We start from the raw sequence: 27967 nt of genomic DNA, 5'->3' as shown, positions 1-27967 counted from the left end.
TAAGGTTGGGTTGAGAAACATACACATTTATGTAGGTCTAATTTACTTGACAGTAATAATTGTTATTTTTAATGCCAACACCAAACAAAATGTTATCCTACATTTTATAGTTACCTGTTTTTCTATGTAGTGAATCAATATGAAAAAATACTCCAAAAATTACCTATTTCAACAAAAAAATGTTCATTTACCTTTGGCCAGTAGGAAGCTGCCAGGATATATCCGCCTGGCAAGAGGTAGGCCGGGTCCAGTGTCCCATTGTTCATCGGGAAGCTGTCCTGGGTCTCGTCCTGGGTCGTGCTCAGTGAGGCAACGCTCTCTTCGTCATAGGCTTTCATGTGAGGGGCACCTTCTGCTAAGAACAATTACAACTTTAAAAAAGACTACACAACACAGTTTCACATATACTTCAAATCTCATATAACTATTCGGATACATTTAAAAATAAGAAGTAAAAAATGGTAAAAGGAAAAATTCACCTAAAATAGAATACCCATTATTTTAAAAATCAGCATAAAGGCAAACTAAATGACAATAAGAAGTTTGAGGACAAAGGGTTAAAAGAACATCCTTTTTATGCATAAATACGTGACTCTCGGTTAACTTTCTAGGTGTGTTCCCTGATGGACAGACTGTGAGGAGTATAAATACCCGATGGGGGTAGTGAGACTCTCTACGCAGAGAACTTCTATAAACTGGGCATGTCCCCTGTGGTGACCTGAAACGTACGCCCACCAGGTTGCTATGGGAGAGCCAGTCCCTGTAAGCCAGCGTGTACCCTGTGCCCGCTGGAGGCTAACGCACGTCCTTGTGCCTGAATCGGACTGCTGCAAGGTCGCTTGCAGAGGACCACCCCACCTCGGCTGCCGAGCTGCAGTCCCTGCCCTGTACCCTTCTGAGTCAATGGCTGCCAAGCAAGGCCTGTGACACTCTTATTGGTTGATCAAACAATCCTGGTGGCTCAAACAGAATATTACCTTCATTTGTTCACTGATCAACTGTCACAATAAAATACTAAATTTAAGGCAAGCACAAAGACATAAAATGACTGGGTAAAATCTCTCACTCCCGTTTGATGAGCTCATCGGGCAGTGCCTTGACAGCTGCCGCTTTGGAGATGGGTATAGCCACTGTACTGCCCTTTCAGGCAGCGCCCAAGGAAAGCTGTACACATAAAATTGGAGCCAACAATTCTAAACAAGCTTAAGTTACGGGACCAATCCTTTTCTATCTCACTCGTCATCTTGTACAATAGCAGCAGCGCTTCTCGGAGATACCTCGCTTTCGGACCTCCTCCTCTTCACTGTCACTTCCCTCCGACGAGGAGGAGGAGGAGGACGAGGAGGAGGAGGACGAGGAGGAGGAGGAGGATGCTGAGGAACAAGAGGAGGACGAAGAAGAGCTGGAGCCGGACCGGGAGTGGGAGCAGGAGGAGGAGGTGGAGGAGGAAGACGAAGATCTGGAAGAACAGGAGGACCTCTCGGAATCCGAATCGGAGTCCGAACTCGACCCCGACCGTCTCTTGTGGACGCGCTGCTTGTGACATGCAGGGTTCGGAGTCAGGGGCTCCGTTCTGGCTGCGACCATGCGCCTGTCGGCCTCGCCTCTGCCGCCCGGTTTCGGGTCTCCGGCGGCCGGTGGGAAAACGCCGTTCTTCGGGCTCACAGGCTCAGACTTGATGAGTGGCCGGGTTTCCTCCGAAGACATGGACTCCTCCTCGGAAGACTGAGGCTCCTCTTTGAGGTGTTCGCTTTTCACTTTCACGTCCTCTAGAGGAACGCCTTTGGCATCCAGGAGCCGGGGTAGAGAGGGCAGAGGAGAGGCAGAGAGCGCCGCCTGGTACTGCTGTAACAGCGGGGTGGCCGTCCTCGAGCGAGCCACCTTACTCTGGCTGTAGCTCCGCTGCGCGGCCATGAACGAGAGCTCGGGGTCGCGGAGGATGTGGTAGTCTGTCCGGCTCACCCCGTGCTTGGCGGCTCCAATGAGCAAGTCCTTGTCGTGAGACCCGCACTCCCACCAGACTGGCAAGTCCGGATTCGGGTGGCAAAGCTTCAAGCGTTCCGCCAGCTGCGGGTGGCGCAGGGCCTGTTCCCTCACTTTCCTGAGCAGCTCAATGCGATACAAAGTCCGAGAGGCCCGCTCTTCTGTGATTGGCTGAATAAAAATATTTGGGTCCACCAATTCTACATGGAAACAAAACAAAAATATTCACCTTAAAAATACTTTATTATAGATCGAAAACAATGCAACATCTAAAATGTACCGCCACTCAACATCATTGTGTAGTTTTTACGATTTCTTTTTAATATTTTTAAATGAGAACGTAAGTTTTAAAAAGTACTCAAAATCATAAAACAAAAAATATAACACTGGATCTACACAAAATAAGTAACCATTATAAATTTTTGGGAGTGTGTCAATATAAATAGGAATTTACGTTTAAGAAATTCCCCTGAAACCATGTCTTCCTATTATTGGCTCAAAGAGAAAAACTTACTTGAGCTCACATATAAATTAAAACTGCTAAATCATGGCCCACAGACAAACTAAAACCTGTATCTCTAACAGCACAACATAACTCAAGGCATTGCAGTGAACTCACAAGGACACCAAAGGCTTTCTTAAAATTTGAGGGAGGCTGGGGCTGGGTAGCTCGATGGATAGAGTGTTGGCCCAGGATGCCCGAGGTCTTGGGTTCTGTCACCAGTCACGGCACACATGAGAAGCAACCAGTGAGTGCCCAACTAAGTGGAACAACTGAGTGGAATGAGTGGATGCTACTCTCTCTCTCTCCCCCCATTCCCTACCTCTCTCTCAAATAAATGCAAAAATTAAAAAAAAAAAATTTCTGAAGGAAATACAGGGACATTTGTTAAATACTGTGTGAACTACTAGCTTTAGACAGTTCAACTTTAACATGTATATCTATTCTTGATGAGGTCATATATGATAATTTGTGAGCAGAGATACGGCAAAGCAAGGATATATGGAAACTCCCTGAATGGTTTTAGCAACTTTTCTGAAAGTCTAAAGTAGTTCAAAATAAAAAGTTAAAAAGTAATCACAGACTATGCAAAAATATAAATTAATATGAAACAAAGAGAGTACCATTGCTCTTTTTTTAAAATGTTTATTTTATTGATTTTAGAGCGAGAGAGAGAGAGAGAGAGAGAGAGAGACAGGAACACAGAGCTGTTCCTATGTGTGCCCCAGCCGGGGATTGAACCGGCAACCTCTGTGCCTTGGGAGGATGCCCTAACCAACAGAGCCATTCGGCTGGGGAGTATACATTCCATTTCCAAGACGCGAGAAGATGCACAGTGCACTCCGCCCACCAGTAACTATGGTTATTTAAAAATAAGTTTATAATTATATTCATTCAACTTACACTGTGTTTTCAAACAATTACTAGATTGTTAGGACACAGAAACTCATTAAGTTGCTTGGACCTCATTATTCATTTAAACAGAATCATGCTAAAAATAGTCTATTCAGTTATAAACCCCTCAACATACTTAAATCATAGTTTCTTTACAATTCTGAAAAATTGCTGGTATGTTGAATTAGACAGTATTGAAAATTTCTGATTTTATTAACCAATGTCCAACCTATATATTCAATTAAAAATTTTTAAAAAGAAATACAATTAAACAAAACAGAAAATATCTGAATTTTCATGACTTTGCTTCTTTGACCAGGACAAGGAAAAAAGAAATGTCACACATACCTTCTTTGGAAGGAAGACGGCAAACCCTCCGACACATAGACATGAATGCATACAAATACTTCTCCAAACTATCATCAGTTTTCTTATGTAGCCTAGCCATAGCTCTAAACTTTGTCCAATCAAACTGGCCTCTGTTGTGATCAAATACCACTCCAAATGTAGATACAACTCTGTAAAAATCAGCTTCTTCTCTTCTTGTCCATCTATTTTGAAGCAGATTAAAGAAAAAGCCATACTGGTTACTGAAATAAACATTTATTAATGCTGAATACAATGACTGCAATAAACATGTAAAACACTGCAACTACCTAACACTTCAAAGGACTAAATCAGGGGCACTGCCTTGTAAATGCATTTTAAAAATCCAACTGACCCATCCGCCCAACCATGCTCCTTTTCTTCCAGATGGTAATCGTTTTCCACATATTTACTACGTGAGAAAATATACATGTTACAATCTTACACGAGACATGCTGACCCTACCTTCAGGAAAAGGATAAAACATTTCCAAAATATTTATAAGGTAGTATTTTAGAGCCGCTGGAGTTTCAGAAACCAAGACTTAGGAGAGAACAGAAGAAGAAAGGATCAGTTCAGACCTGAGTAACCAGGAAATGGACCAGAGAGTGGCATTTAAGATGGAACAGGCCCAGATTACGAAAGGCATGTTAGGATGAGGGAACAGAATAAGCAAAGCAGGAAGAAGTCTACATTTGGGGAGGGCTGATGAGACCAGATGGGCAAGGAGATGGCTCATAATGGGGACACTGGGAGAGAGGGCTGAGGTCAGATTAAGAAATACTTTAAATGCTTGGCTAAAAATAGTCTTTATTCAGTGAAAAGCCCTTCAAGATACTTAAGAGGATAATATTTAACTCACACAACTGGTAGGTGAATTAGAAAAAGTGTATGAGGAAGTCCTTTGAAAAACATTAACAGGCGGTTTTTCTTTTTTAATCACAGCATGCATTAAGAAGACTAATGTACTGATGACGTAAAGGCTGTCAGTCTGGGAAACCAATCAAACCACATGAACCCTGCACCTGAGTGATAAAGTAGAAATGAAGAAAAAAGAATGAATTGAATTACACAGGTCACCAAAAAATAATAAAGTCATAGTGCCTACTTTCAAACAATTTACAACTTGGGCAGAGAGAGAAAGGAAAAGATAAATGCCATTTCAATATCTTATTTTATTGTGACAAATGAGTAGCTTATTTAAATAAGTGCTACAAGAGTACAGAAAACAGCTAAACTGGTTGATTAAAAAATTAGAAAAGGTTTGAACTGGTGAACTCTGAAGGGTGGACTAGGTATGGACTAAAGAGTGGGGAAGAGGAATCATCCCCAGTGACAGGGACAACATAAGCGAAGTGCTGAATCGGGAATGAGGAGGACACTCTGGCTGAGAGAACAGCACAGCAGTGGATAAAATCAGAACCGCACACTGATGCCTAAATTGAAGAGATGCGTCAGCTGAGGCTCAAGAGTCGAGTAAGGAGTCACCGAACGCCATCATATAACCACTATCTTAGGGAGATGAATCCAGGTCCCACAGACCGAGGGAAAATGAACGGGATGGAGTCAAGATGGCCAAAGACTCTTTGCCAGTCTCCCCACTGAGAAGCCTGACTCTTTTTGACCAACAGTTAAGTGGCAGAAGTGATACTTTGTGGCTGCTCAGGCTAGGCCTTAGGAAATCTGCAGCTTCTGCTTTTGCCACTAGGAAGCCTCCCTCTCCTCCCAGGTTCTGAGCTCCCAGCAGCAGCCAGCACCCTCTGCCAGCCACGGGGCAGGCCACTCTGGACCTGCCAGCTAACACCATGGGGAGCGGAACCACCTGTCAATCCACTGAAATACGAGAAATAAAAAACGGAAGAGGTTTGAAGTCAGCATGTTTTGGGGTGGGTTGTCAATCAATGATATATAACTGAAACAGTTACAAAGGTAGTAGTAGAAATTCACTTACAGTGATAGTAGTATTTGAAGGTTATGTCTAGAATAGCTAAAAGTAAAGTTTCAAACTAAGTGAATACTGATTACAAAGACGTGTCTCCCAAAGAACATCCAAAGAACGGGTTTAACAAAGAGGCCAGGTTATTGCTGAACACTGCTAGTTTCTACTGCAAACTGTCAATTTGAAGTAGTTCAAGCTTTTAGGATGGGAGAAGCTTGCCTCTTTTCTTAACAGCGTTCTTAAGTTCTACTACCATTTGTTTCCCGTTGACATAGTAGTTCCAAGGGTTCTTCCTACGTATAAAGCATAGGTGGACTTATCTTTCACAGTTTCTAATATTTCATAAAAGTCAGTGTAAAATAAGATAGAATGGAACTGATGTAATTTTAAAGTTCCATTGCTAATTGATGAGCTTGCTCTGCACCTTCATTTTTTTTCATACCAAACTCTATGGATATGACAAAAGAATGATTAACTGAGAAGTCTGGCTAGTAATCACAAAGTCCAATGATCTTTATTAGTTTTATCATATTTGTAAAACTTATGCACACGTGTATATATGCATAAAGCATTTTTTTACCAACTTCTCTACCAGTATATGCTTTTCACAAAGTGATTAATGACACCCTAACAGCATTCAGAATGAACTATATGTAGATACTACATATTAACTATTTCGTGCCATTAATTGTCTTACCTTTGCTGTCTTTCTATCTTGGCTGCCACCTTAGGATTAAGCGTGGCTTCTTCATAGAGAGGCTGCATTACACTGGCAGGCACTGAGAAAGCAGGCTGGATTTGCTGACTCTGTCTGTTCTTGTTCGTACGCTGATACGCAGTGATGAGACGCCTCAAACGGGTGGTGAGAGCCGACTGAGTCGGCCAATAAACCTTATCGCCCTCCATCAGCTGACCATCTATATGTAAAGAAACTCACGTCAATAGAAAAAAACTAAGAAACAAAATTAAAAACAAAACTAAACATACTGTAATGAAGCTTACAGAAGCAGCAAAATGTTCCTATTTTAAAATTTTCTTCTTTCAATCTGACTATGTGAAAAACTAAAACAAACCAAATCTCTCATCACCGAAGTTTCAGCTACATCTCCAAAAACATTACAACAGCCCTGGCTGGTGGCACACTGGATACAGCGTGACCCAGATGCCAAGGCTGCGGGTCTGAACCCCGGTCAGGGCATGTATGAGAAGCAGTCAATGGGTGTACAACTAAGTAGAACCAAGAGTTGATGCTTCTCTCTCTCTTTCTCTCTCAGCCTTCCCCCCTCTTCTCCCTTCCTCTCTCTAAATTCAAAGGACAAGGAAACATGACAACAAAATTTAAGAGCAAAATAAAGTAAGTAGGTCACAGTGGAATAAAGAGCCACAATGTCATCCATTTAAGAGCAGTGGACTTGCACAGAAAAGACAACTCTTGCATCACCAGGTGTAATATATCTTACAGGCTGATGAGGCCCCAATGCCTGACATCCATGAGAAGAATAATACTGTGAACTCTTCTAACTGATCCATTCAGTATTAAATTTATCTTAATCCGATTGAAATCAAAACATTTTAGAAGTCATTAGGAACTTATATTTTTAGAAATTCAATGTGACAATGCTGCAACTTCTAAGCTGTTATATACCCAATATAATAAAGGATCTGTCTATTTCCAGGGCATAATATTATACTTATATACACCACAATCAAGCAGTAACTATTCAGGCTGAGAAGATCTACTCCTTCGTTCCCAGTGGAACCACAGAGGGGTGAGGCCCGACTCCCTCTGGTTCCCAGGAGGTAAGGAGTGTGTGTGAGTGACAGTGTTTTCCCATGTTGTATCACAAAGGAGGAGACCCTGTACAGAAAAGCTTCATAGAAACCGAATGAATAAGAATGGTCCCTAATGTACATACAGGACTAACAACAAGTTGAATGAATGATTGAATTAACACTTTAATGATGAAATCTCATATAGAAGTTTAATAGCCTGACCAGGTGGTGGCGCAGTGGATAGAGTGTCAGATTGGGATGCGGAGGACCCAACTTCGAGACCCCAAGGTCACCAGCTTGAGTGCAGGGTCATCTGGTTTGAGCAAAGCTCACCAGCTTGGGCCCAAGGTCGCTGGCTGGAGCAAGGGGTTACTCGGTCTGCTGAAGGCCCACAGTCAAGGCACATATGAGAAAGCAATCAATGAACTAAGGTGTCACAAAAAAAACAAATGATGTTTGATGCTTCTCATCTCTCTTTGTTCCTGTCTGTCTGTCCCTATCTATCCCTCTCTCTGACTGTAAAAAAAAAAAAAAAAAAAAGTTTAATAAGCCATAAAAATATTAGCTTCTATTCTCTAAAAACTCAGAGTCACTGCATAAAGATTTGCCATTAAAAATATTGTTAAACTCCCAATCACCTAGTATGTCCAATAAAGATTATACTGTCTTCAACAAAAATTTCACATACACTTGAGGCATTATGAAAATGTATTAGTTTTTGATCTCATGGTATCATGAGACTGCTAATTTACAATAATAAATAAAAAATTAAAAGCAACTTACCTCCATCTGCTATAACAAGATCTCCAGGTGAGGAAACATCATCCTTTTAAAAGAAAACAGAAATGGTCAGAAGGTAATATACATATAAGAATCAAACTTCTTTATAATAGAACTTTTAATGATTCATTTAGCAAAAATAAAAATAGTAGTGTTCTTAATTCTCACCTTTTCCTATTTCTCTACTGTCTGACATTTAGACATTACTAAAACTATTTCCTTTTCTATGATTAGATTTAAGTCAGTTTCTTTTCCTCCCCACTTCCACTAACTGTAAATATACCACAGATTTTATTTACAACTTTTTTTTATTGTTCTATATATCAACCCTCACATAATTTGTTCATTGTCATATTTGGTTTTTAGAAAACCTTCAAATCTTCTCTTTTTCAATCTTGCACAGTTTGCTTGTTCACCTAATTTTACCTGTCAACAGAGCATCTTTAATTAGGTTACCTCAACATTATTATAAACTTCACATATTTATAACTTTGGTAATTTTATTCCAATGATTACTAGTTTGTATTGTTTTAGAAAAGCCTAAGCTTAGAAATATCATCCCTTTGTAGGTGGTTCTTTTTTCTCTGGTTGATTTCAACATCTTCTCTTTGTTTGATGTATCTATAGTTTCACCAGGGTGTTTCTTTTTCTTTTGTGACACAGAGAGAGAGAGACAGAGAGAGAGAGAGATAGAAACAAAAAGACAGGGAGAGATGAGAAGCATTAGTTCTTTGTTGTGGCTCCTTAGTCTCCTTAGTTGTTCATTGATTACTTTTTCATATGTGCCTTGACCAGGGGCTACAACAGAACGAGTGACCCCTTGCTCACACCAGCGACCTTGGCCTCAAGCCAGCCACCTTTGGGCTCAACCTCTTGTCTATGATCCCATGCTCAAGCCAGCGACCCACCGCTCAAGCTGGATGAGCCTGAACTCAAGCCAGTGACCTCAGGGTTTTGAACCAGTATCCTTCGCATCCCAGTCTGACACTCTATCCACTGCGCCACTGAATGACTGTTTTTATGGCATCTGCAACCTAAGTTCATCGCTAGTCTTCTGAGGGTCAAAATTAAGTGTAATAAAAAAATGTGAAGAAAAAGTACAAAAAAGAAACCATAGAATAACTAAAACTGAGGATTTAAAATGGAATCCCAAGCATACCTCTATATCATCTTTAAAGACAGCAGGAGCAGGCTTGTATTCTGGATCTTCCACATCCCTGTTAAAATACCAAGAAATGCAGTAATAATTATACTTAAATTTCTCTTGACATGACGAACAACTGGAGTCCGTTGAGAAGAGCTTATTAGTGTGTCTTAAAAGTCAGACTGAAGTCTCTGTTCTTCAGCAACAGAAAACAAAGCCGTAGCATAAAGACTGCCATATGGCAAAAGAGAAGAAATCTAGTTTTAATTTATTCACACTCTTCTGTTCACTTTTAAATGTGGAATTATTAACCTTAACATAGTCTCTTACTTTCTCCTTTTGGTATAATGAACAACATTATAGTTCTCTTCGATTGCAGCTCTCTTCCCAATTATGCCCCTAAAACTTTATGGCCTTAGTGGCCATGACTATACGAATAGATACTTCTCCAAAGAGGACATACAGATGGCCAATAGTCATATGAAAAAATGCTCAACATCACTAATCTTTAGAGAGATGCAAATTAAAACCACAATGAGATATCACCTCACACCGGTCAGAATGGCGCTCATCAACAAAACAACACAGAATAAGTGCTGGCGAGGATGTGGAGAAAAGGGAACCCTCCTGCACTGCTGGTGGGAATGCAGGCTGGTGCAGCCACTGTGGAAAACAGTATGGAGATTCCTCAAGAAATTAAAAATCGAACTGCCTTTTGACCCAGCTATACCACTTTCAGGAATATACCCTAAGAACCCCATAGCTCTGTTTGAAAAGAAGAAACGCACCCCCATGTTTACGGCAGCATTGTTCACAATAGCGAAGATCTGGAAACAGCCCAAGTGTCCATCAGTGGACGAGTGGATTAAAAAGCTTTGGTACATATATACTATGGAATACTACTCAGCCATAAGAAATGATGACATCTGATCATTTACAACAACATGGATGGACCTTGATAACATTATACTGAGCGAAATAAGTAAATCAGAAAAAACTAAGAACTATATGATTCCATACATAGGTGGGACATAAAAATGAGACTCAGAGACATGGACAAGATTGTGGGGGTTACAGGGTGGGGAGGAGGGGAGGGGCACAAAGAAAACCAGTTACAAGGTGATGGAAGACAATTGGACTTTGGGTGATGGGAATGCAGCATAATCAAATGTCAAAATACCCTAGAGATGTTTTCTCTGAACATATGTACCCTGATTTGTCAATGTCACTCCATTAACAGGACTCATCAAAAGAAAGGTTGTAGGGCAGGTCCAGACTCTTCCTTGATCCTATGCTGTTGGACAAGCACCTACTTATTAGAGCGTCATTAGCTCTTCTAGACTGTGAACTCCAACTACGCTCCTCCTCCATCACCCAGAGATGTCTGTGACACAGAACGCGCCGATGCGGACAGCGACGCGAGGGCCCCGACCGAGGGCACGTACCCGTCCATGTAGTCGTTCGCCCTCTGCTCTGCAGCCACCGCCTTCTCATCGGGCTTCCCCACCCTCTCCAAGAAGCACAGCGCAGGGTCCGCTCGGATAGTGTTGTATTTCTCATAACCTGGAGTGATCACCAGCGACCAAAGCAAAAAGGATAAAAGAAAGATGTATAAGTATAAATACAATCACCCCTCACCTGTGATGGATGAGTGACGGTCCTGGGCTCAAGGGACTGTATATGAAAATTATACATCTTCTAGAAATGATCACAAATATTATATTCACATGTATGACCTGATGAAATAAATATTTGAAAATTTAGATTAAATTTATCTGTTAAAATGAAATAGGTTGATCAAACACCCCACACAAGAACTCTTCCTGAGAAGTGAAGTTGTGTGAGACTTACGTCCGAGAGGGGCAGTCTTTTCAAGAGGAAATGTAGTGACTGATAGACAAGTTTGGTAGTGTAGGGTTTATATAATATATAATAACATACGTTATGGAAATATATGAATGTGAATGGAAATCAACGAACAGAACTAGTTGAATAACCCTATACACAGAAAAAGAGTCCACCGACTTTACTTTTCCTTACCATGTTTAAACACTCCAATAAGGAGAGACTTATCAGCATCAAAATCCCACCAATCAGCAGGAACTTCAGAGTGGTCTGGTTCTGGGACCCAAACATCAATGTCACTTAAAAAAAATGACAACATGGCATCATGAGTGATCATAAACAAGTCAAAGAGGAGGCAGAATTTTGCCTAGCTTGGAAAGGATTACAGTTTTTTGTTTGTTTTTAAATAGGCTCAGATCTTAGGGCCAGACTGTGGGACAACAGAGGACAGGCTGAGTAGCAAGGAGAGGGGCGTGAAAGTGGGGACAGACAAAGAGTAAGGGATAAGCTGGAAGACACTGAGGTGAAGTTAACAAAGCAGGGAAGAGCCTGAGTCAAGCACGCTGGGAGGAAGGAAACAACGGTCGAGCTTCCAGAAGTAATGCTGTTATGGAGGCTGGCAAGGTGAAGCGCACTCCGTGCACGTGTGTGGCAGTGGTGGGGGAGCAAGGGCTGGAGATACAGGGGGAGGGACCGAGAGGCCAGGGCGGTGGATGGATCACATGTGGACATACAGGTCAGCCAATCTGACCTTCTTCCACTGCAACCAGAGAGAAGAATTAGTTCAGACAGGTTCCGTTCCAGATTTGGGGGCAGGAAGCCACTACACTACTGTAGTTTTTCCTTTTCTTTTCTTTCTTTTTTTTTTAATTTATTCATTTTAGAAAGGAGAGAGAGAAAGAGAGAGAGAGAAAGGGGGGAGGAGCAGGAAGCATCAACTCCCATATGTGCCTTGACCAGATAAGTGCAGGTTTCGAACCAGCGACCTCAGCATTCGAGGTTAACGCTTTATCCACTGCGCCACCACAGGTCAGGCTACACTGCTGTAGTTTTTATTGCTACTATGTTAAACTTTTAGTTACAAAGGCAAAGATGAGACTCATAGAAGGTAACAAATTGGTAAGGGTTCATTCTCTAAGTTTGGCGGATTTTTCTTCTTTTGAATTTCACTGGCTGACAGAGCCACTTAGACAGCTTTACAGTTTTCTTTTTCTTTTCTTTTTTTTTTTACAGAGACAGAGAGAGAATCAGAAAGAGGGATAGACAGGGACAGACAGACAGGAACGGAGAGATGAGAAGCATCAATCATTAGTTTTTCGTTGCCCGTTGCAACACCTTAGTTGTTCATTGATTGCTTTCTCATATGTGCCTTGACTGTGAGCCTTCAGCAGACCAAGAAACCTCTTGCTCAAGCCAGCGACCTTGGGCTCAAGCTGGTGAACTTTTGCTCAAACCAGATGAACCCGCGCTCAAGCTGGCGACCTCGGGGTCTCGAACCTGGGTCTTCCGCATCCCAGTCCGACGCTCTATCCACTGCACCACCACCTGGTCAGGCCAGCTCTACAGCTTTCTGTCTGATCGTGTTACTGAGAAACACAAACAAGTTCTTTACCTTGCGTCAACTCCATCAAATACTTTCTGACACTCACTTCCAATGACTTCTTGCTTCAGATAATAGAGCATTCTTACACGAAGCAAAACCCTAAAGATGAGGGCAAAGAAGTCAGAAGACACCAAGATATTAACCATTAAAGCAAATCCATCCATGGGGTTTCAATTAGAAAAGAATTTGGATGTGGAATTTTTATAATACTTCTGATTAAACAGATCTCATTACTACTATATATATAAAACAGGTTTCTCCAAAATCTTCACAATCACCACTACTTAATATCCAGGTAAGGTACAATGCGATCACTTGGAGGCCAGCTCTCTCTCTCTGTTGATGCAGACAGTGACAGGAGGTAGCATGATTTGCGTTAAGTATACCCCAGAAGAGTAAGACTAATAAGACTGGTCCTAGACCGCAGTGTCTTTGTATTCGAGATCAGCATGCTTTAAGGTTATTAATAAATTCAGAAAAAATAAACTTTTAATGAGCTGTGTTAAAAAACACCCCACTACCTACTTATTACAGTGGTGTTTTATGTGTTTTTTGTAGCCTTCATCTTGAAGTAGCTGCTCAGGATTATATTTTCGAAGCCACTCTGCTTTCTGTATGTCAAATGAGCTTGTTTGGGTCTTTACTTTCTTCCCCTTCCGGCCCCTGGGTACAGGGGCTGACAGGCCTGTGAAAATGAGGAGGACATGTGAAATCAGGGATAATTTGTATAAAGATCTGCAATTTGAAAGATTCTGTTTCATGTAAGAAATTTCTAGAGACTCGTGGCTATCGACAGGCTATACAGAGATCTTTAAATACCGATGATACTGGTACTGATTCAATCACAAGATGATGGTCAACATGATTACTTCACACACATACTAAGACAACCTTGCCCTCTAATCCCTCTGTATCAAATGAATGATTCTCATTTCCTTTTTGTTCGAAAGCACATGATTGTTTCAGATGTAAAAACCTTAAGATCAAATCTTTTCCTCTGCTTTACTTTTGTTTCCCAAATTACAAAATAGTTAAGTTTTGGCCTTAATTTTCAGAACTGATTTTACTAATAGTTTGGCTTAGGTTTAGCCATTTGTGGGTTCCTGTTTAAGAGAGCGAAGTTCATTTTATTTCACTGACATTTTTGTTGTGAAAGATTTCAAAAACACAGTAAAGGACGGCCACTGTATTGGTAACATACCCTATATTTGGCCTGTTTTATGGAAGGAAATAATACATATTTGAAGTCCACTTCACTCCTTCCTCCCCAGAGAGAATCACTAACCTGAATTAGTCTCTGCATTACATGCATATTCATACTCATATGTATAAATAGGAGACATAATTAGTATTTAGCTTTTGAGACATTATATTATACACATAATTCTGCAGATTACCGACTACTCTTTTTTTTGAGATTTATACTTGGTGATTCATGAGACTTTAATTCATCCATTTTAACTGCTGTGTAGAAATCTACAGTATAACTATACACTTCCTACTAACTTTCAATGACGCTTGAATTGTTGTTTCACTTACAATTTTTCATTTACAACTGAAGCTATTTGGATTCTTCCTTTCAGTTCTTACCTCATGTATCTTTTCCTTGCTGCTGAAAATAATGACGGATTTTGCCTTTATATTTTGAGACTATTTTGTTTGGTACATGCAAGTTCGTACTTCTTTTATGGATTGGTCTTTTTTATGATGTAGTGTCTTTTTTAATACCAATCGGTGCCCTCCACCTTAAATTGTATTTTGCTCTATGTTAACACTGTTTTGCATTCCAGTCCTCTTCACCTTTGTTGGTTTGGAAACTAAACAGTGCATATCCAAAAATATACATACTTATGTTTTCCTAATAAAACCAGATGTTCTTCTGTATTTTTAAACTTTTCCCTAACAAAATTATCTCAAATACATCAGTTAATCCTATATATTTACTGTTTCATTTCTGCTACTTACAATGTAACTTACAATTTAAAAGGTCTGTTTAAAATAAAAAACAAAAACAAAAAATCAAACATAAAAACAATAAAATGGATCTGTTTGTGCTTTGAATGTTTCTATAACACCTTATCTTTCTTTCAAAATCAAAATATATTTGAAATATCTTTGAAGATAGTAATGATAGTTTTAAAAAGTTGTCTTCTTCTCTTGGCTTTCTTTCTACTCTTTGTGAAGAGAGCAGGCAGGGATCTAGCCCTCTTTTAAACACTTGTAATCAAAGCTCTTTTCCTTTACCACTTCCTCTCCAAGGTTCCCGATGCCACGAACTCCTGAACCTTCCGGATTATCCGTGCGGCACATGAGTGCCCTGGGGCCTTTTTCTGCTGCTGCCCGAAGAATCAGCTCTCTCTGGTTGATTAAGTCAGTTACCATGAATCTATTTGCTTCTAGGTTCCAAAATGTTGTTGCTATTTCCTTTCCCTTTATCTCCGCTTTTGAAGGCTGATACCTATTTATTTTTACTTATGGAATTAAACATAAACAAAATGGCTGGAATAAGAGGATGAGCCACCATGTCTCATCATCCACTTCAATAATGATCAACTCAGTGTCAATGTTGCTTCAACCATACCCTGTTCACTCTCTAACCTCCCAAATTATTTTTAAGTAAATCTAAGATATTAATCATTTTATTAATAAATGTCTGTTTCACTGTGTCATATATAAAAGATAAGACCTCTGGGGAAAAAAAGCAAAAAACAACTACAATGCCATTGTCAGCCCTAAGAAATGCCATAATACTTCCTTAATATTTAGTATGAAATTTATAATTACTCAATAAATATAGTTTTAAAATTTCCCCTGGGTGTTTTTTTGTGTGTTTGTTTGTTTTTTGTGATAGAGACAGAGAGAGAGAAAGGGACAGATAGGGACAGACAGGCAGAAAGGGAGAGAGATGAGAAGCATCAATTCTTCTGTGGCACCTTAGCTGTAAATTGATTGCTTTCTCATATGTGCTTGACTAGGGGGCTATAGCAGAGCGAGTGACCTTTGGGCTCAAGCCAGTGACCCCGCATTCAAGCTGGTGAGCCCATGCTCAAGCCAGTGACCTGGGTTTCAAAACTGGGTCCTCTGCATCCTACTCCAACGCTCTATCCAGTGGTCAAGCTGGGTGGTTTGTTTTAAACAGAATCCTAATCTGGACCACACATTACAACTTGGTAAGGATCCTTAAATCTCTTTTAAGTCATACATATCAGGGCTTTTCCAACTCAGCACTCCATATGCTCCTGAAATTATTATGGAGTTATGTACTGAAAAACCCAAGCTGAAAATGTAAGTAAAAAATGCATGTAATACACCTAACCTACGGAACACGATAATTCAGGCTGGCCCTGCCTTGGCTCAGAACACTTACTATAGCTTCCAGTTGGGCAAAATCATCTAACAGAATGAAAGCACTAGAGAAGAATAGTGGCTGTTAACCCCTGTGATCACGGAGCTGACTGGGAGCCGTGGGCCCTGCCACTGTCCAGGATTATGAGAGTATCGTACCGCATATCACTAGCCTGGGAAAAGATCAAAATCCAAAATTCCCAGTATGCCTTCTACTGAACGTGTATCACATTTGCACCATCATAAAGTCTGAAAACCATAAGTCAATCCATCGTTAAGAGGGAGTCAGGTACGTTTGTACTGTGAGCTATATAACTCTTCAGTGTGGGGGCTGCCTCTCGGCTTCTACCCACTACAGGCTGGTAACATGCTCAAAGTTGCGACAACTGGGGTAGGGATGGGATTCAGGCACAAAACTATGTATGGTTGAGAACTACTAGTTTATAGATTACTTATAGATTTCAACCCCTATTTATTTGCTGAAGAAACTAGGACTTTTGCCTGTAGAATTCATCAAATTTAATGCCTTATTTTTTTCTCTTTATAGATGTATATAAGTGGAATTTTAAGGAAAAGTGAAATTATATTTGTGAGACTCTTTCATCTTTACTGGAAGTCAGTGCTTCATATTAATAATTTCAAGACTCATTATTAAGGCAGGCCTTCAAAGGCCACCCAATTCTAAAGTAGTTGCTTTCTGTTGTTCTCCAACTTGGCACTTAGTTGACTCATGCCACAGTACTTATCACAATCTGTAATTATTTAGTTAATTTACCTACTTTCTTATTATATGTATCTGTCTACCTGGCCAGAACATAAGGATCATGAGGTCAGGGATCTTATCCATTTCGTTTCCTTCCTAGTACTAAGGACAGGTAGCGTGTACCAGACACTTTAATGGGTATTTGTTGATTAAATAAAACAAAAGTTAACATAAATTTAAGGGCATAGTAATCTTTATAGGAAATCCAATTATTTTATGCTATAATATTAGTATGTGCAGAAAAGAATATTCTGTAAACAATGCTATGGTGAGAAAGATATTTGTGTATATCTCAGATCAAACTCTAAATTGGTAAAGCCACTTTTGCCAGCAAATTAAAATATTAATGAAAATTTAAAGTGTAAATCTATGTTTCCCAAACTTTACATACAAATTGCTGAGAAACTTAAAAATGTACACTGTGAGTCAGTAAGACTAAGGCTTAAAATTCTGCATTTCTAAGAAGGTCACAGGAAATGCTGATGCTATTAATCTACAGATCACATTTTAGGTACTGAAGATATATCAATGCCTCCACAATTCTATTTCTTGACATTCACTTTAGGAAAGATAGATTTATGTGCACAAGGAGGAATGTATAAGAATCTACACTGAACCTAGTTTTCTGATTGTCTAACATTGAAGATGTTGTAAGTGTCCAACATTAAAAGGGATTTAAAATAAATTATGGAATACCCAAACATTAGAATACTAAGCAGGAGTTTTATAAAATAATAGTTCTACATGAATACAAATGAGAAGAACCCTAAGACATAATGATGGGTCAATGGCTTGCAAGCCTAGACATGTTTGTCAACAATATGTAAAACCCAACAAAACTGACAACATTGGTATTTTCTAAGTTGGAACTTGAATTAAGGGTAAAGGTTAAAGGTTCTTTAACACTATAATGCTACAATATTTTATAGGGTACTATATTAAGTTCTAATTGTATAAATAACAGTAAATTAAAGGAGACACGAGAGAATGTCCTCACCGAGGTGGTTCTGCAGCTCTCGGGTTTGCCCGTCCTCAGTGGGAGTAATGAGATCCCATATGAAGCCCTTGATCTTCTCATCCCCTCGGTAGTGAATAAGGCAATATGCTAAGAGGGCTCGGCAGATTATTTCTACATCGTGCTCATTTAGCTGTCTTTTAAAACGACCATGAGATAGAATCTCTCTCCATCGGCCCCATCTGGTTAAAAAAAGGTATATTTACATTATTACTAAGGCAGGTTCTAAAGAAAAACATAGGATCGTGGATTAAGAGACATGAAAACTGCAAAAAACACATTTTGTCATTAACAGGATTTACCCAATAAAGTTTTTCCCTCATGAGTCAAGTGCAGAGCCATGATATAATAATTTCTAGTATATATTATCCCTCAATGGATAACATTATTCATTTTGTTATTAACTAACTATGCAAATCTGAGAACAAAAAGTTTGACTTTAGTGATACCTTTATAATTTAAAACTTAGGAAGATCCCATCATTCTACTATTAAATATATGTTTAACATATAAATTCAAGGTACAGTACTTATTTTTGATTTTAACAAGTTAAAAAATATACTACAATATAGTGTATGTTTTCTGTAACTTGATATAAACAGCAGACTGCTAATAGCAAATGTTAAAACCCCAGCATTTTACCCATAAACCAGCAGGTTTTTCTCTACTCTGAAGCACTCGGTTCTTCCATAGCCACTGGACCGGTCACAAGGTCTCCGGAGTTTGGGCTTCTCTTCTCCCTCACTTTCAGCTTCAGACAATTCAGCCAGTTCATCTTTTGTGGCACTAAAGGGTCTGGTTTGCTTCCTAATTCTTGGAGTGTCAATAACCAAGCTGTTCTGTAAAATTAACAGCTATTACTTGAAGGTCCTTTGACTATTTGGCTTATGAAGTGTCTTACATTTTCACCATTCAAAATATATAAAAAAAATAATTCTAGAAAGTGAGACAAAGAAATTACTAACAATTTCACCAAACTACCAAATCAACTTAAAAATTTTTACATTCCACTAAAACCGTTATTACCATACACACATAATTTTATAATATTATAGTAATAGGATTTTAAATTTTTGTAAATAATATGAAAGTTATTGCATTATGCATCTGCAATAACCATAAAAGGTATTTTTAAGCTGAATTTATGAATCATTATTTTCTTCACCTAATTCATAATTTACAGGGTTATGGGTTGTTTTAAATTTTTAACATAAATAATGCTGAAGTAATTAAAGGATATAAATATTTAATAGGCCCAGAAACACGTTTCAGTGCTTTCCAAACGTTACTCTACTATACAGAAAGGTAGTAAGTGTATAAACTCACTAAGTTCAATTTAGTTTAATTCGTTCAAAACAACCTAAGTTTACATGCTTTTTACCTTTACTGAGAAATTTCTCTAAATTAAGCACTATGTTATGGGTTACAGATGAAGAAATAAATATGACAGCTGTTACTCATAAGGAATCCATAGTCTTTAGTGTCAGATTAATGTGGGCACAAATAAATGCTATTCAGGATGAAATATTCTATGATTTTATGATAAAAGCTGTGTACAATTGAATGAATCATCATTAATGGCACCTGACACCAAGACAACGAAGAGAGCAAAATAAAAAGAACATATGATTTAAAGATGTTTTAAAAATTTAAAAACGTTGTAATTTTAAAGATAACTTTTTATCGTTTTTTAATTTAATTTTATTTATTAATTTTTAGAGAGGAGAGAGAGAGACAGAGAGAGAGAAGAGAGAGAGACAGAGAGAGAGAAGGGGGGAGGAGCTGGAAGCATCAACTCCCATATGTGCCTTGACCAGGCAAGCCCAGGGTTTCGAACCGGTGACCTCAGCATTTCCAGGTCGACATTTTATCCACTGTGCCACCACAGGTCAGGCCCACACATTGTAATTTTAAGAATATAGATAATGCACAAAATTAAACTTTCCTTGTATTACAACCTATCACAACAGAAATCATAAGTATGAAATTGAAGCAGGATCTGACTCAAAATGTGATCTTTCTACTACCCTACATTAATTTACTTATGCAGATAAATTTATTTTGGTAATAATCTAATACCTAAGAATACTATAATAATATTACCAAATTATCCCAATGAATAATTTTTTTAAATGGAAAGAAATACTTACTCTACCACTGATGGCATCTATATCTATTTCTGCCTTTTTAGCCCATTTCTGCCAGAAGTTGGGATCATCTAAGGAAATATCAGTCCGATTTCCAGATGCTACAAAACTCGCCTGAAATGCAGAATGGCAGTTTTTCAAAATGTTTTCAAGAGGAAAAAATCTATCAAAGCACATTTAAAACATTATCTCCACACATTTCCTCTGAACGGAATTTGAAATTTAGTACACGCACATATATTCAAACAACGTTTCAAATGCAATGGTCTGAAACAGCCCAGCAGTTGCTTGAGGCAACACAGGTGATTTCTATGAACTAATACGTTTTGTTTAAATGAAACAGATTTTGGATAATTTCAGATGTGAAAAGGAAATACCTGTAGATAGTGTGTTGAAAACTTGGGTAGAGCTCAGGAATCCAAAGTAAGTAAGACTTCTCAGGAAAAAAGCGTCTCTCCACCCAGTTCTGACCAGTGTTAGTCCTCAGCCACTTGCTTCTGCAGGATTCCTTTTGTTTCTATGACACTACTTCTCTATTAACTCCCAAATCTGTATCTGTATCCAAAGCAACCCACACCCCTGTAAATGTCACAGACCGAAGAGCACTGATACCCTATTTTCTATCTGTGAGTTTCCCTTTCTTGTATTCTCTCTTGCTTAATGACAGGACCCACCAAGCTACTCGAGCCAGAAACTGAAGTCATTTTTGTCTCCTCTCTCTGTTTCTCACTGGTCACGAAGCCTTGTTGATTCAGGGGGTTCTCCACTCCCCTTCTTCACCCCTCTATTTCCTACAGTAGCCTCACATCGGATCTCCCTGCCTTTAGTCATTCTCCTTTCAAACCTCTTCTGCACTCTGATGTGAGGCTTAAATGACCAAATTAGATTGTTATGTCTATTTGCTGCTTAAAGGGATTTAAAAGCTTTTTAACAGCTTTATGATCTAGTAAAAATTTCTCAAAATGGTATTTTCCTGAACCCTTCACAATTTGAGTCCAATCTCTCTAACCCCTTCATTTTCACCTCCATTCACCTCATCCCCTGCCCGTATCTATGCATGCCTATACCATAATCCTTGAAATCATCCTTGCAGTTTAGCAACAAATGATTCATTTACACGACCTTCTCTGTTTCTGAAACACAATGACATCTACACTTCCTTCAAGAATTAGCTCCAATGTTATTTTCTCTAGAAAGGCTTTCCTGAGTCTCTGCTCTCCCTTTTTATACAGAATTAATCATTTACTCCTCTATCTTTTTTTTTAGCAACTAGAATCCTTTCCTTTTAGTATTTCTAGCAAATAAGTTCCTGATACAAGATTTCATTAGTTTGCTGAATAAATTCCAAAAACATCTGTTTTTTTTTTCCATTTGAAGACTGATCTCATTCTTTTTGGTGTAACAGCTGTACTACCTGACAAACAGTGCTCTCTACAGCGATTTAAAAAATAAAAGATTTCTGGGTGGAAAGCAGAGAGAAGATGGAGAAGCAAGTAAATGTCACAAGGGAGTGACAGGAATAACCTGTATGAATCAGTGCAGGTCAGACACAGTAATATGTCAATAAAATCCTTCAGATAAATGCAAGATATGCTTACTATGTTGACAAAAAAAAAGGAAAGGAAATAAAGAAGCAAGAGAGAGGAATGTAAGGGCAATTAGCAAAATTTTCAATTATGTTTGCCAGCTCAGTTGGTTAGAGGATCGTCCCAAAGCCCAGAGGTCGCAGGTTCACTCTCTGGTCATGGCACATACCGAACAGATCAATGTTCCTGTCTCTCTACCTCTCTCTCCCTGCCTCTCTTGCTAAAATCAATGTTTAAAAATTAAATAATTTTCCCAAGTAGGGTAGAGAGTGATAGTTATTAACACTTCCTTTCAAGACATAAATTTTGTTCTACCCTCCCCAAATTGTATTTAAATATTTAAATAAAATTACAAATCCTTTCTTACTTTTATATACTTATTCCAGTTCACTAGGATCAGATGAATATATATGACATTTGATATAAAAATACAGAAAAAGTGAAGAAAAATATATTATCTATTTCTTTTGAGATGATTCAATTCACTTAAATTTTAGGTAAGGTGCTCTGCAAATAATCAGTAGAGTAAGAGAAACTTAAATTTTTTATTAGTGAATTTTACTGTCATATGCATAAAACAGCACTCACTGTTACCTTAGCAAATGTTGACCCACGTCCTTCTGACTCAATTGTAATAGTTTTTGTACGGCGTAATAAAATCTGATCAATATCCTCTTCACAGAATTTTGAGCCTTCATCTTCTTCTTCCATAATAGCACCATAAGCACCTCTTCGAAGAAGATCTTCTATTTCCTTTTTGGAAAGCTGTTGAATCTAAAGAGAAAGTAATTTTGGTAAAAAAAATTTGTATAGGTTCCTAAAACGAGAAAGTATCCCTAAAGAATGTCAAACACAGAGGTCATATTTAAATTTGGGGTTTGGGGTGTACATAAGAGAGAATGCTCTGAAAGACTGCATTGAAGTTGTTGATTATTCTTTACTATGTTTAAACTGTGGTTTGCCATTTGCCTAAAATGTCTTAATTTAAAACAAAGCCTATGGGGTAGGTAATCATCAAGATTCTTTTTAGTGCCAGGATTCTCTGGTTGGTTCAAGCACAAGATATAAGAAAATTTCAAAGGAGGAAATAACAAAATAAAAGAAATTATTGATTATAAGACAAAGCCAATGCAGTAGTTTGACACTAAAATCAATTTTGAAAAAGAGTGTATAAAAAAATGCAGAGAAAAAAATTTCTATCTTGAAAACACATTCTTAGAATTCACAAACACTGGAGCTATACAAAGAGACCAAGATCAAAAGTATTTATATTAAATGTCATGTTGTTCTGAAATACCCCCGTATATAAAATCCTCTACTCAGCGTTCAGCATGGATAATAATTAAATAGCACCCAACCCGAGGGTAAAAGGAAATGTAAAGTAGCACTGCAGGGGAGGAAGAAACTATACGCACACCGCCCACACTGCCCTCTCTGCCGCTCATGCTCTGTAGCACAGCCTTGTCCAGGCCCAGTTTCAGGCTGGCGCGGTCAAACATCTCTCTCTCGTAGGAGTTACGAGTCACCAGGCGGTAGACCTTCACTGCTTTATTCTGACCGATTCTGTGACAACGAGCTTGGGCCTATAAAAAAATGAAAAGTCACAGATTCCATCTATTTCACAAAAAGCACAAAAAACATCACATAAAAGGCATTTAATAGTAAAATGTCTTGATGGAAATAACCATTTTCTAATAATGAGGGTAGAGCTTACTAAAGTAAATAATTCCATAATGATCTACACATTAAAATTCAATCTTATATTTCAGAGAATATAAATCATCAAATCTCTTTTTCCAAGAGTGTCATCAATATAATTTTAGACAGGAAAGTCAACTCTGTGAAGAGATTATTTTAACTGTTGACAACTCAACCTTTAAACCTACATTACCAATTAACTTTTCAATATATTTTAGTTAACCTGGGTAATTAAGGGGGGACGAAACCTAAAGTGAATAACTCTAGAGACGTAAATTTTATTTAAACAGAGAGGACTAATTATCTAATGTTTAGACAAGGGGTCCCCAAACTTTTTACACAGGGGTCCAGTTCACTGTCCCTCAGACCGTTGGAGGGCCGCCACATACAGTGCTCCTCTCACTGACCACCAATGAAAGAGGTGCCCCTTCCGGAAGTGCGGGGGGGGGGGGCGGATAAATGGCCTCAGGGGGTCGTATGCGGCTAGCGGGCCATAGTTTGAGGACACCTGGTGTAGACAAACTGGAAGCAGAAAAATCAGAAACTACATAAAGCTTAATGTTTTATCTTAAGTTCCTACTATACTTAAAATTTATGACAATAGCTAAAATATTTACTAATTGGTTTTGTTTCCCAATTTGATCCATTAATTTTGAATAAACCAGTAATATTTCAAACTAGATTACACATCATTACACAAATGAGAGGTTAAAACCATAATTTTTATCGAGGCAAATATAATTTCCGTAACAATTTACTATATTTGGTGTTATATCTACTTAAAGTAATAATATTAATTGCAATATAATTGACTATCAAGGACAATAAAGAACTTCATAGTTTATCTTGTCATCTTTCCTAGAGAGCTTATCTTCTGCACACTTTCATTCTTTGCTCACTCAATTAATATTCCTATTTCTACAAATCCATGCAGTCTTAACTTCTATGAATACCTTCTTTTTCTATAGTATTTCATAAAAGACATACTCTATTATGTCTCAATTCTGTGCATAGTATAATTAAACAATGATTGCGAAGCTCATATTAGGTTAAGCAAGTATTTCTTTTTGAGGAAGTAAAATTCTGAAAATTTCATTTATTATAAATAGGTTATTTTTAAATCTTAGGCTCCTCAAATGTATATACTTTAAACAATTTAATACTGTACTCAAATAGATAAACCTTTTAAGAAGTTAGTAAGATGTATATTATATTGTCATTAAATTGGTATAATTCATCTATTTTATTTGTCATAGATATTACTTAGGGAAACACATGTTAGCTTGTCCAGATAAATATATGAGGTGCATAATCAAAAAGTTATACATTTTTTAAAAATAAACTTAATTCTCTTAGCTGAAGAATTTATTTACCTGAAGGTCATTCTGAGGATTCCAATCAGAATCAAAAATTATACATGTATCAGCAGCAGTTAAGTTGATGCCCAACCCACCAGCTCGGGTACACAGCAGGAAAACAAATCGATCTGAATCAGGCTTACTAAATCGATCTATAGCCGCTTGTCGAAGATTACCTCTGACTCTTCCATCAATTCTCTCATATAAGTATCTATCAAACAAAAGGCAATATATTTAGACAGAAGATATAATAAAAATGAAGACACATTCTGTCAACTGTAAAGTCTGTTTTCCGGTAACTTTAGGTTTACTACAAAATTAAAAAGCAATTACTACCCAAGTTTCGGTTTTACATTTCTTGGTATTGGTGCTAAGAATAAAATACAAAGTAATACAAAGATAAAAAATCCCCACATTCCTGATGTATAGGTAAAATACCACTATAATGAATATCATTTTTAGAAGTTAGAATAGAAAAAAAAAGTCCATAATAACTCCTTTGCTGGTCTCAGTATATCGGATGTGAGGGCGATCTGGTTGCGACATCTGTCGCCCCATTGATCGCCAGGGTTTATTTGGCTGATCTGGCTGGCTAGGCGGGTGTCCCCTTCCTCCCTCACTGCTCCATGTGCATCCCTCCTGATGCTGTGCGCTCGGTCGAAGAGGACGACCTTCCCCGATAGAGGAGACCGTTCTTCGGTCAAGGGTAGACGAGTAGCTGCGCGCCCCTGCTGGAAACTCCAAACAAGTCTCAAGCTGATCTCAGTATAATAAATGAGTTTTCTGTACAAGAAGTAAAGGCTTTCATAAAATTTCATACAAGAAGCCTACCAACATTTCCATTTCTCTGAGTCAGTCATGTTAGTCTCTCAACTATCAATCTAGCGAGCGCAAACGAGAACGCAATTTCCTTCGAGGCATTACCATCAAGCAATTAACTTTTAACTTCCCTTAACTGTCCTCATTTAACATAAAACTCAGAAACAGCTAGACAGCGATAAAAATGAAATACATAAAAATTTAGGAACTAGAAGAAAAACACATGTCACATTTTCTACACCTCTTCTGGTTTGAGAAAGTTCTATCCAAGTCTCAGCAGCAGCTCCTCTGTGGTCTGCAGCACCTGGGCAACGGGAACATGACTTCTTATAATGCTGCCTTTGACATGAAAAACATTTGAGGTTTTGCATGAAATTTACCTAATAAATTTCCTTGTCAGAAGAGATCAAGAAAATGTAAGATGGCTATTTTAAGGAATACTACAATTTACCTTTCTACTTATATGGTATAAAATTGAAAATAATTTCAAATGAGACTAAAAAAGTAGAATGACACTCAAAATGGCATTAAAAATAAAAATAAAAAGTAAAAAATGAACTAAATAGCCTGACCAGTGGTGGCGCAGTGGATAGAGCATCAGACTGGGATGCAGAGGTCCCAGGTTCAAAACCCCTTGGTCACCAGCTTGAGTGCGGGCTCATCTGGCTTGAGCATGGGGTCACTGGCTTGAGCGTGGGATCATAAACATGACCCCGTAGTCACTGGCTTGAGCTCAAAGGTCACTGGCTTGAGCAAGGGGTCATTCGTTCTGCTAGAGCCCCCCAGTCAAGGCACATATGAGAAAGCAATCAATAAACAACTAAGATGCCACAATGAAGAATTAATGCTTCTCATCTCTCTCCCTTCCTGTCTGTCTGTCCTTAACTGTCCCTCTCTCATTCTCTGTCACACAAAAAAAGAAAAAGAACCAAATAATCTGATAATATAAACTAATACAGACTTTTACTTATCTATTCAAGACGAAACCCGTTCAACTCCAGATTCCCTTTTATATTAATATGTTCATATCTGATTAGACCACCAAGGATGATAAATACCCTACTAAATAGACAATACTTAAGACTAACTGCCATGCACCCCAAAATAAAACCCCACATCAACACATCAGAAAAGACAAGCATGAACAAATAGCAGAGAATGTGTGTTAGGAGTCAAAGTGCAGCGAGTTCAGGCTCCAGCTATAACAACAGTGAATTGATCTGAAAAAGGTCTTGAATCATTTTTTTCCATTTTGAAGTTGGTTATAAGTCTGTTTAAAATGTCATTACTTCAAAGTTTATAAATCAGATAAAGTAAAGACCCCTCCTGGGTCAACAAATAACTATCCGTGTACAAAGTTTTCTTAGCCCTGCTGATCGCTGCAACATAAGTAGGTTAGGTTAGGAGAAACCTGACACAGAAGACAAAGCAATCTGTACTCAGAGAGCTGAACGAACTGTTATCTGGATAAAGAGAAAGATGTGAGACAAGAAGTAAAAGGAAAGATGCGGGCTGCAGTACAGTTCTGCAAAGGCCTGGTGACCTCACCTAGCCTAACTCACAGAGGAACCCAGTGGCTGGGCCCCACGGCTCACCGTTTATGAATGAGATAGTCCTCCAGGATGTCAAGGCAGCGCACCATCTGAGAGAAGATCAGCACTTTGTGGCCTCCCGCCTTCATTTTGGGAAGCAGTTTATCAATAAGGACCAATTTCCCAGCAGACTGGATCATGGCTTGAAGGTGAAAATCGGAAGCAGCTGGATTATATGTGTCTCTGAATTCTCCAAGGATTTTCTCCTCAGCACCTGTCAAAGAAACACAGGAGGCAAGCATGAATGCACCAATGAAGACAACACCCAACTGCTTCCGTTTCTTTAAAAGTCACCATTAGTGCTCCTCTGCGTTTCTGTAACACATTGGACTGTTTCAATGGCAGGTAAATTACTTTTATTAGAATTATGTTTGTGGCTAAATCCCCACCAACACCAGACTAGTATATTGCATTGAGGATATGGACAATATCTTAAGCACCATTTTATCTCCCCAGACACCTGGCATAACACCTTATATAAATTTATGTCCACTAGAGGTTTATTACTATTAAGGAAAGAATAAAAATGTGACCCTAACCTAGGTGAGTAAACAAATATTTTTAAACAAACTTCTAATATTTAAACACCAATATAAGGTTGATCCATCACTGAAAGGTGGTCATAATTAATCTGGATGTATCCAGGGACATCCTGCTGGCCATCAAAACAAGGAAACAAGAAAAATTGTATGTCCTTGATGAATACTTCCTCCAGAGTCTAGATCAGCAGTAAGGCGCTCTGCCTCCCCTCAGCCTGTCTAGTCATCAATCAAGAACCTGGGTAGCAAGTGAGTTCGTTACTACTAGGCTGAGAC

At 38.6% G+C, this 27967-nt stretch overlaps 1 protein-coding gene across 12 annotated transcripts in view; it reads right to left on the bottom strand.

The window, feature by feature from the left end:
- Nucleotides 1–27967, bottom strand: part of CHD9 (chromodomain helicase DNA binding protein 9) — a 169597-nt gene that overhangs the window by 16340 nt on the left and 125290 nt on the right. For 10 of the 12 annotated variants that reach the window (XM_066349159.1, XM_066349160.1, XM_066349166.1 and 7 more), the window contains 17 exons: nucleotides 27156–27366; nucleotides 24757–24952; nucleotides 23101–23268; nucleotides 22280–22459; nucleotides 20103–20213; nucleotides 18595–18791; nucleotides 17935–18134; nucleotides 13355–13514; nucleotides 12839–12928; nucleotides 11422–11525; nucleotides 10827–10944; nucleotides 9397–9454; nucleotides 8241–8283; nucleotides 6382–6601; nucleotides 3728–3930; nucleotides 1278–2183; nucleotides 192–355 (listed from right to left, as the gene is read on the bottom strand). In XM_066349159.1, the coding sequence (XP_066205256.1) occupies nucleotides 192–355; nucleotides 1278–2183; nucleotides 3728–3930; nucleotides 6382–6601; nucleotides 8241–8283; nucleotides 9397–9454; nucleotides 10827–10944; nucleotides 11422–11525; nucleotides 12839–12928; nucleotides 13355–13514; nucleotides 17935–18134; nucleotides 18595–18791; nucleotides 20103–20213; nucleotides 22280–22459; nucleotides 23101–23268; nucleotides 24757–24952; nucleotides 27156–27366 (3329 nt within the window). The remainder of the gene's footprint in view (nucleotides 1–191; nucleotides 356–1277; nucleotides 2184–3727; nucleotides 3931–6381; nucleotides 6602–8240; nucleotides 8284–9396; nucleotides 9455–10826; nucleotides 10945–11421; nucleotides 11526–12838; nucleotides 12929–13354; nucleotides 13515–17934; nucleotides 18135–18594; nucleotides 18792–20102; nucleotides 20214–22279; nucleotides 22460–23100; nucleotides 23269–24756; nucleotides 24953–27155; nucleotides 27367–27967) is intronic. The other 2 variants (XM_066349163.1, XM_066349161.1) reach the window with 1 other exon arrangement.

Source organism: Saccopteryx leptura, chromosome 9, assembly GCF_036850995.1.
Source record: "Saccopteryx leptura isolate mSacLep1 chromosome 9, mSacLep1_pri_phased_curated, whole genome shotgun sequence".
NCBI lineage: Eukaryota > Metazoa > Chordata > Mammalia > Chiroptera > Emballonuridae > Saccopteryx > Saccopteryx leptura.
The sequence above is the reverse complement of the archived record's forward strand: the minus strand, read 5'-3'. Positions and strand labels throughout refer to the sequence as shown.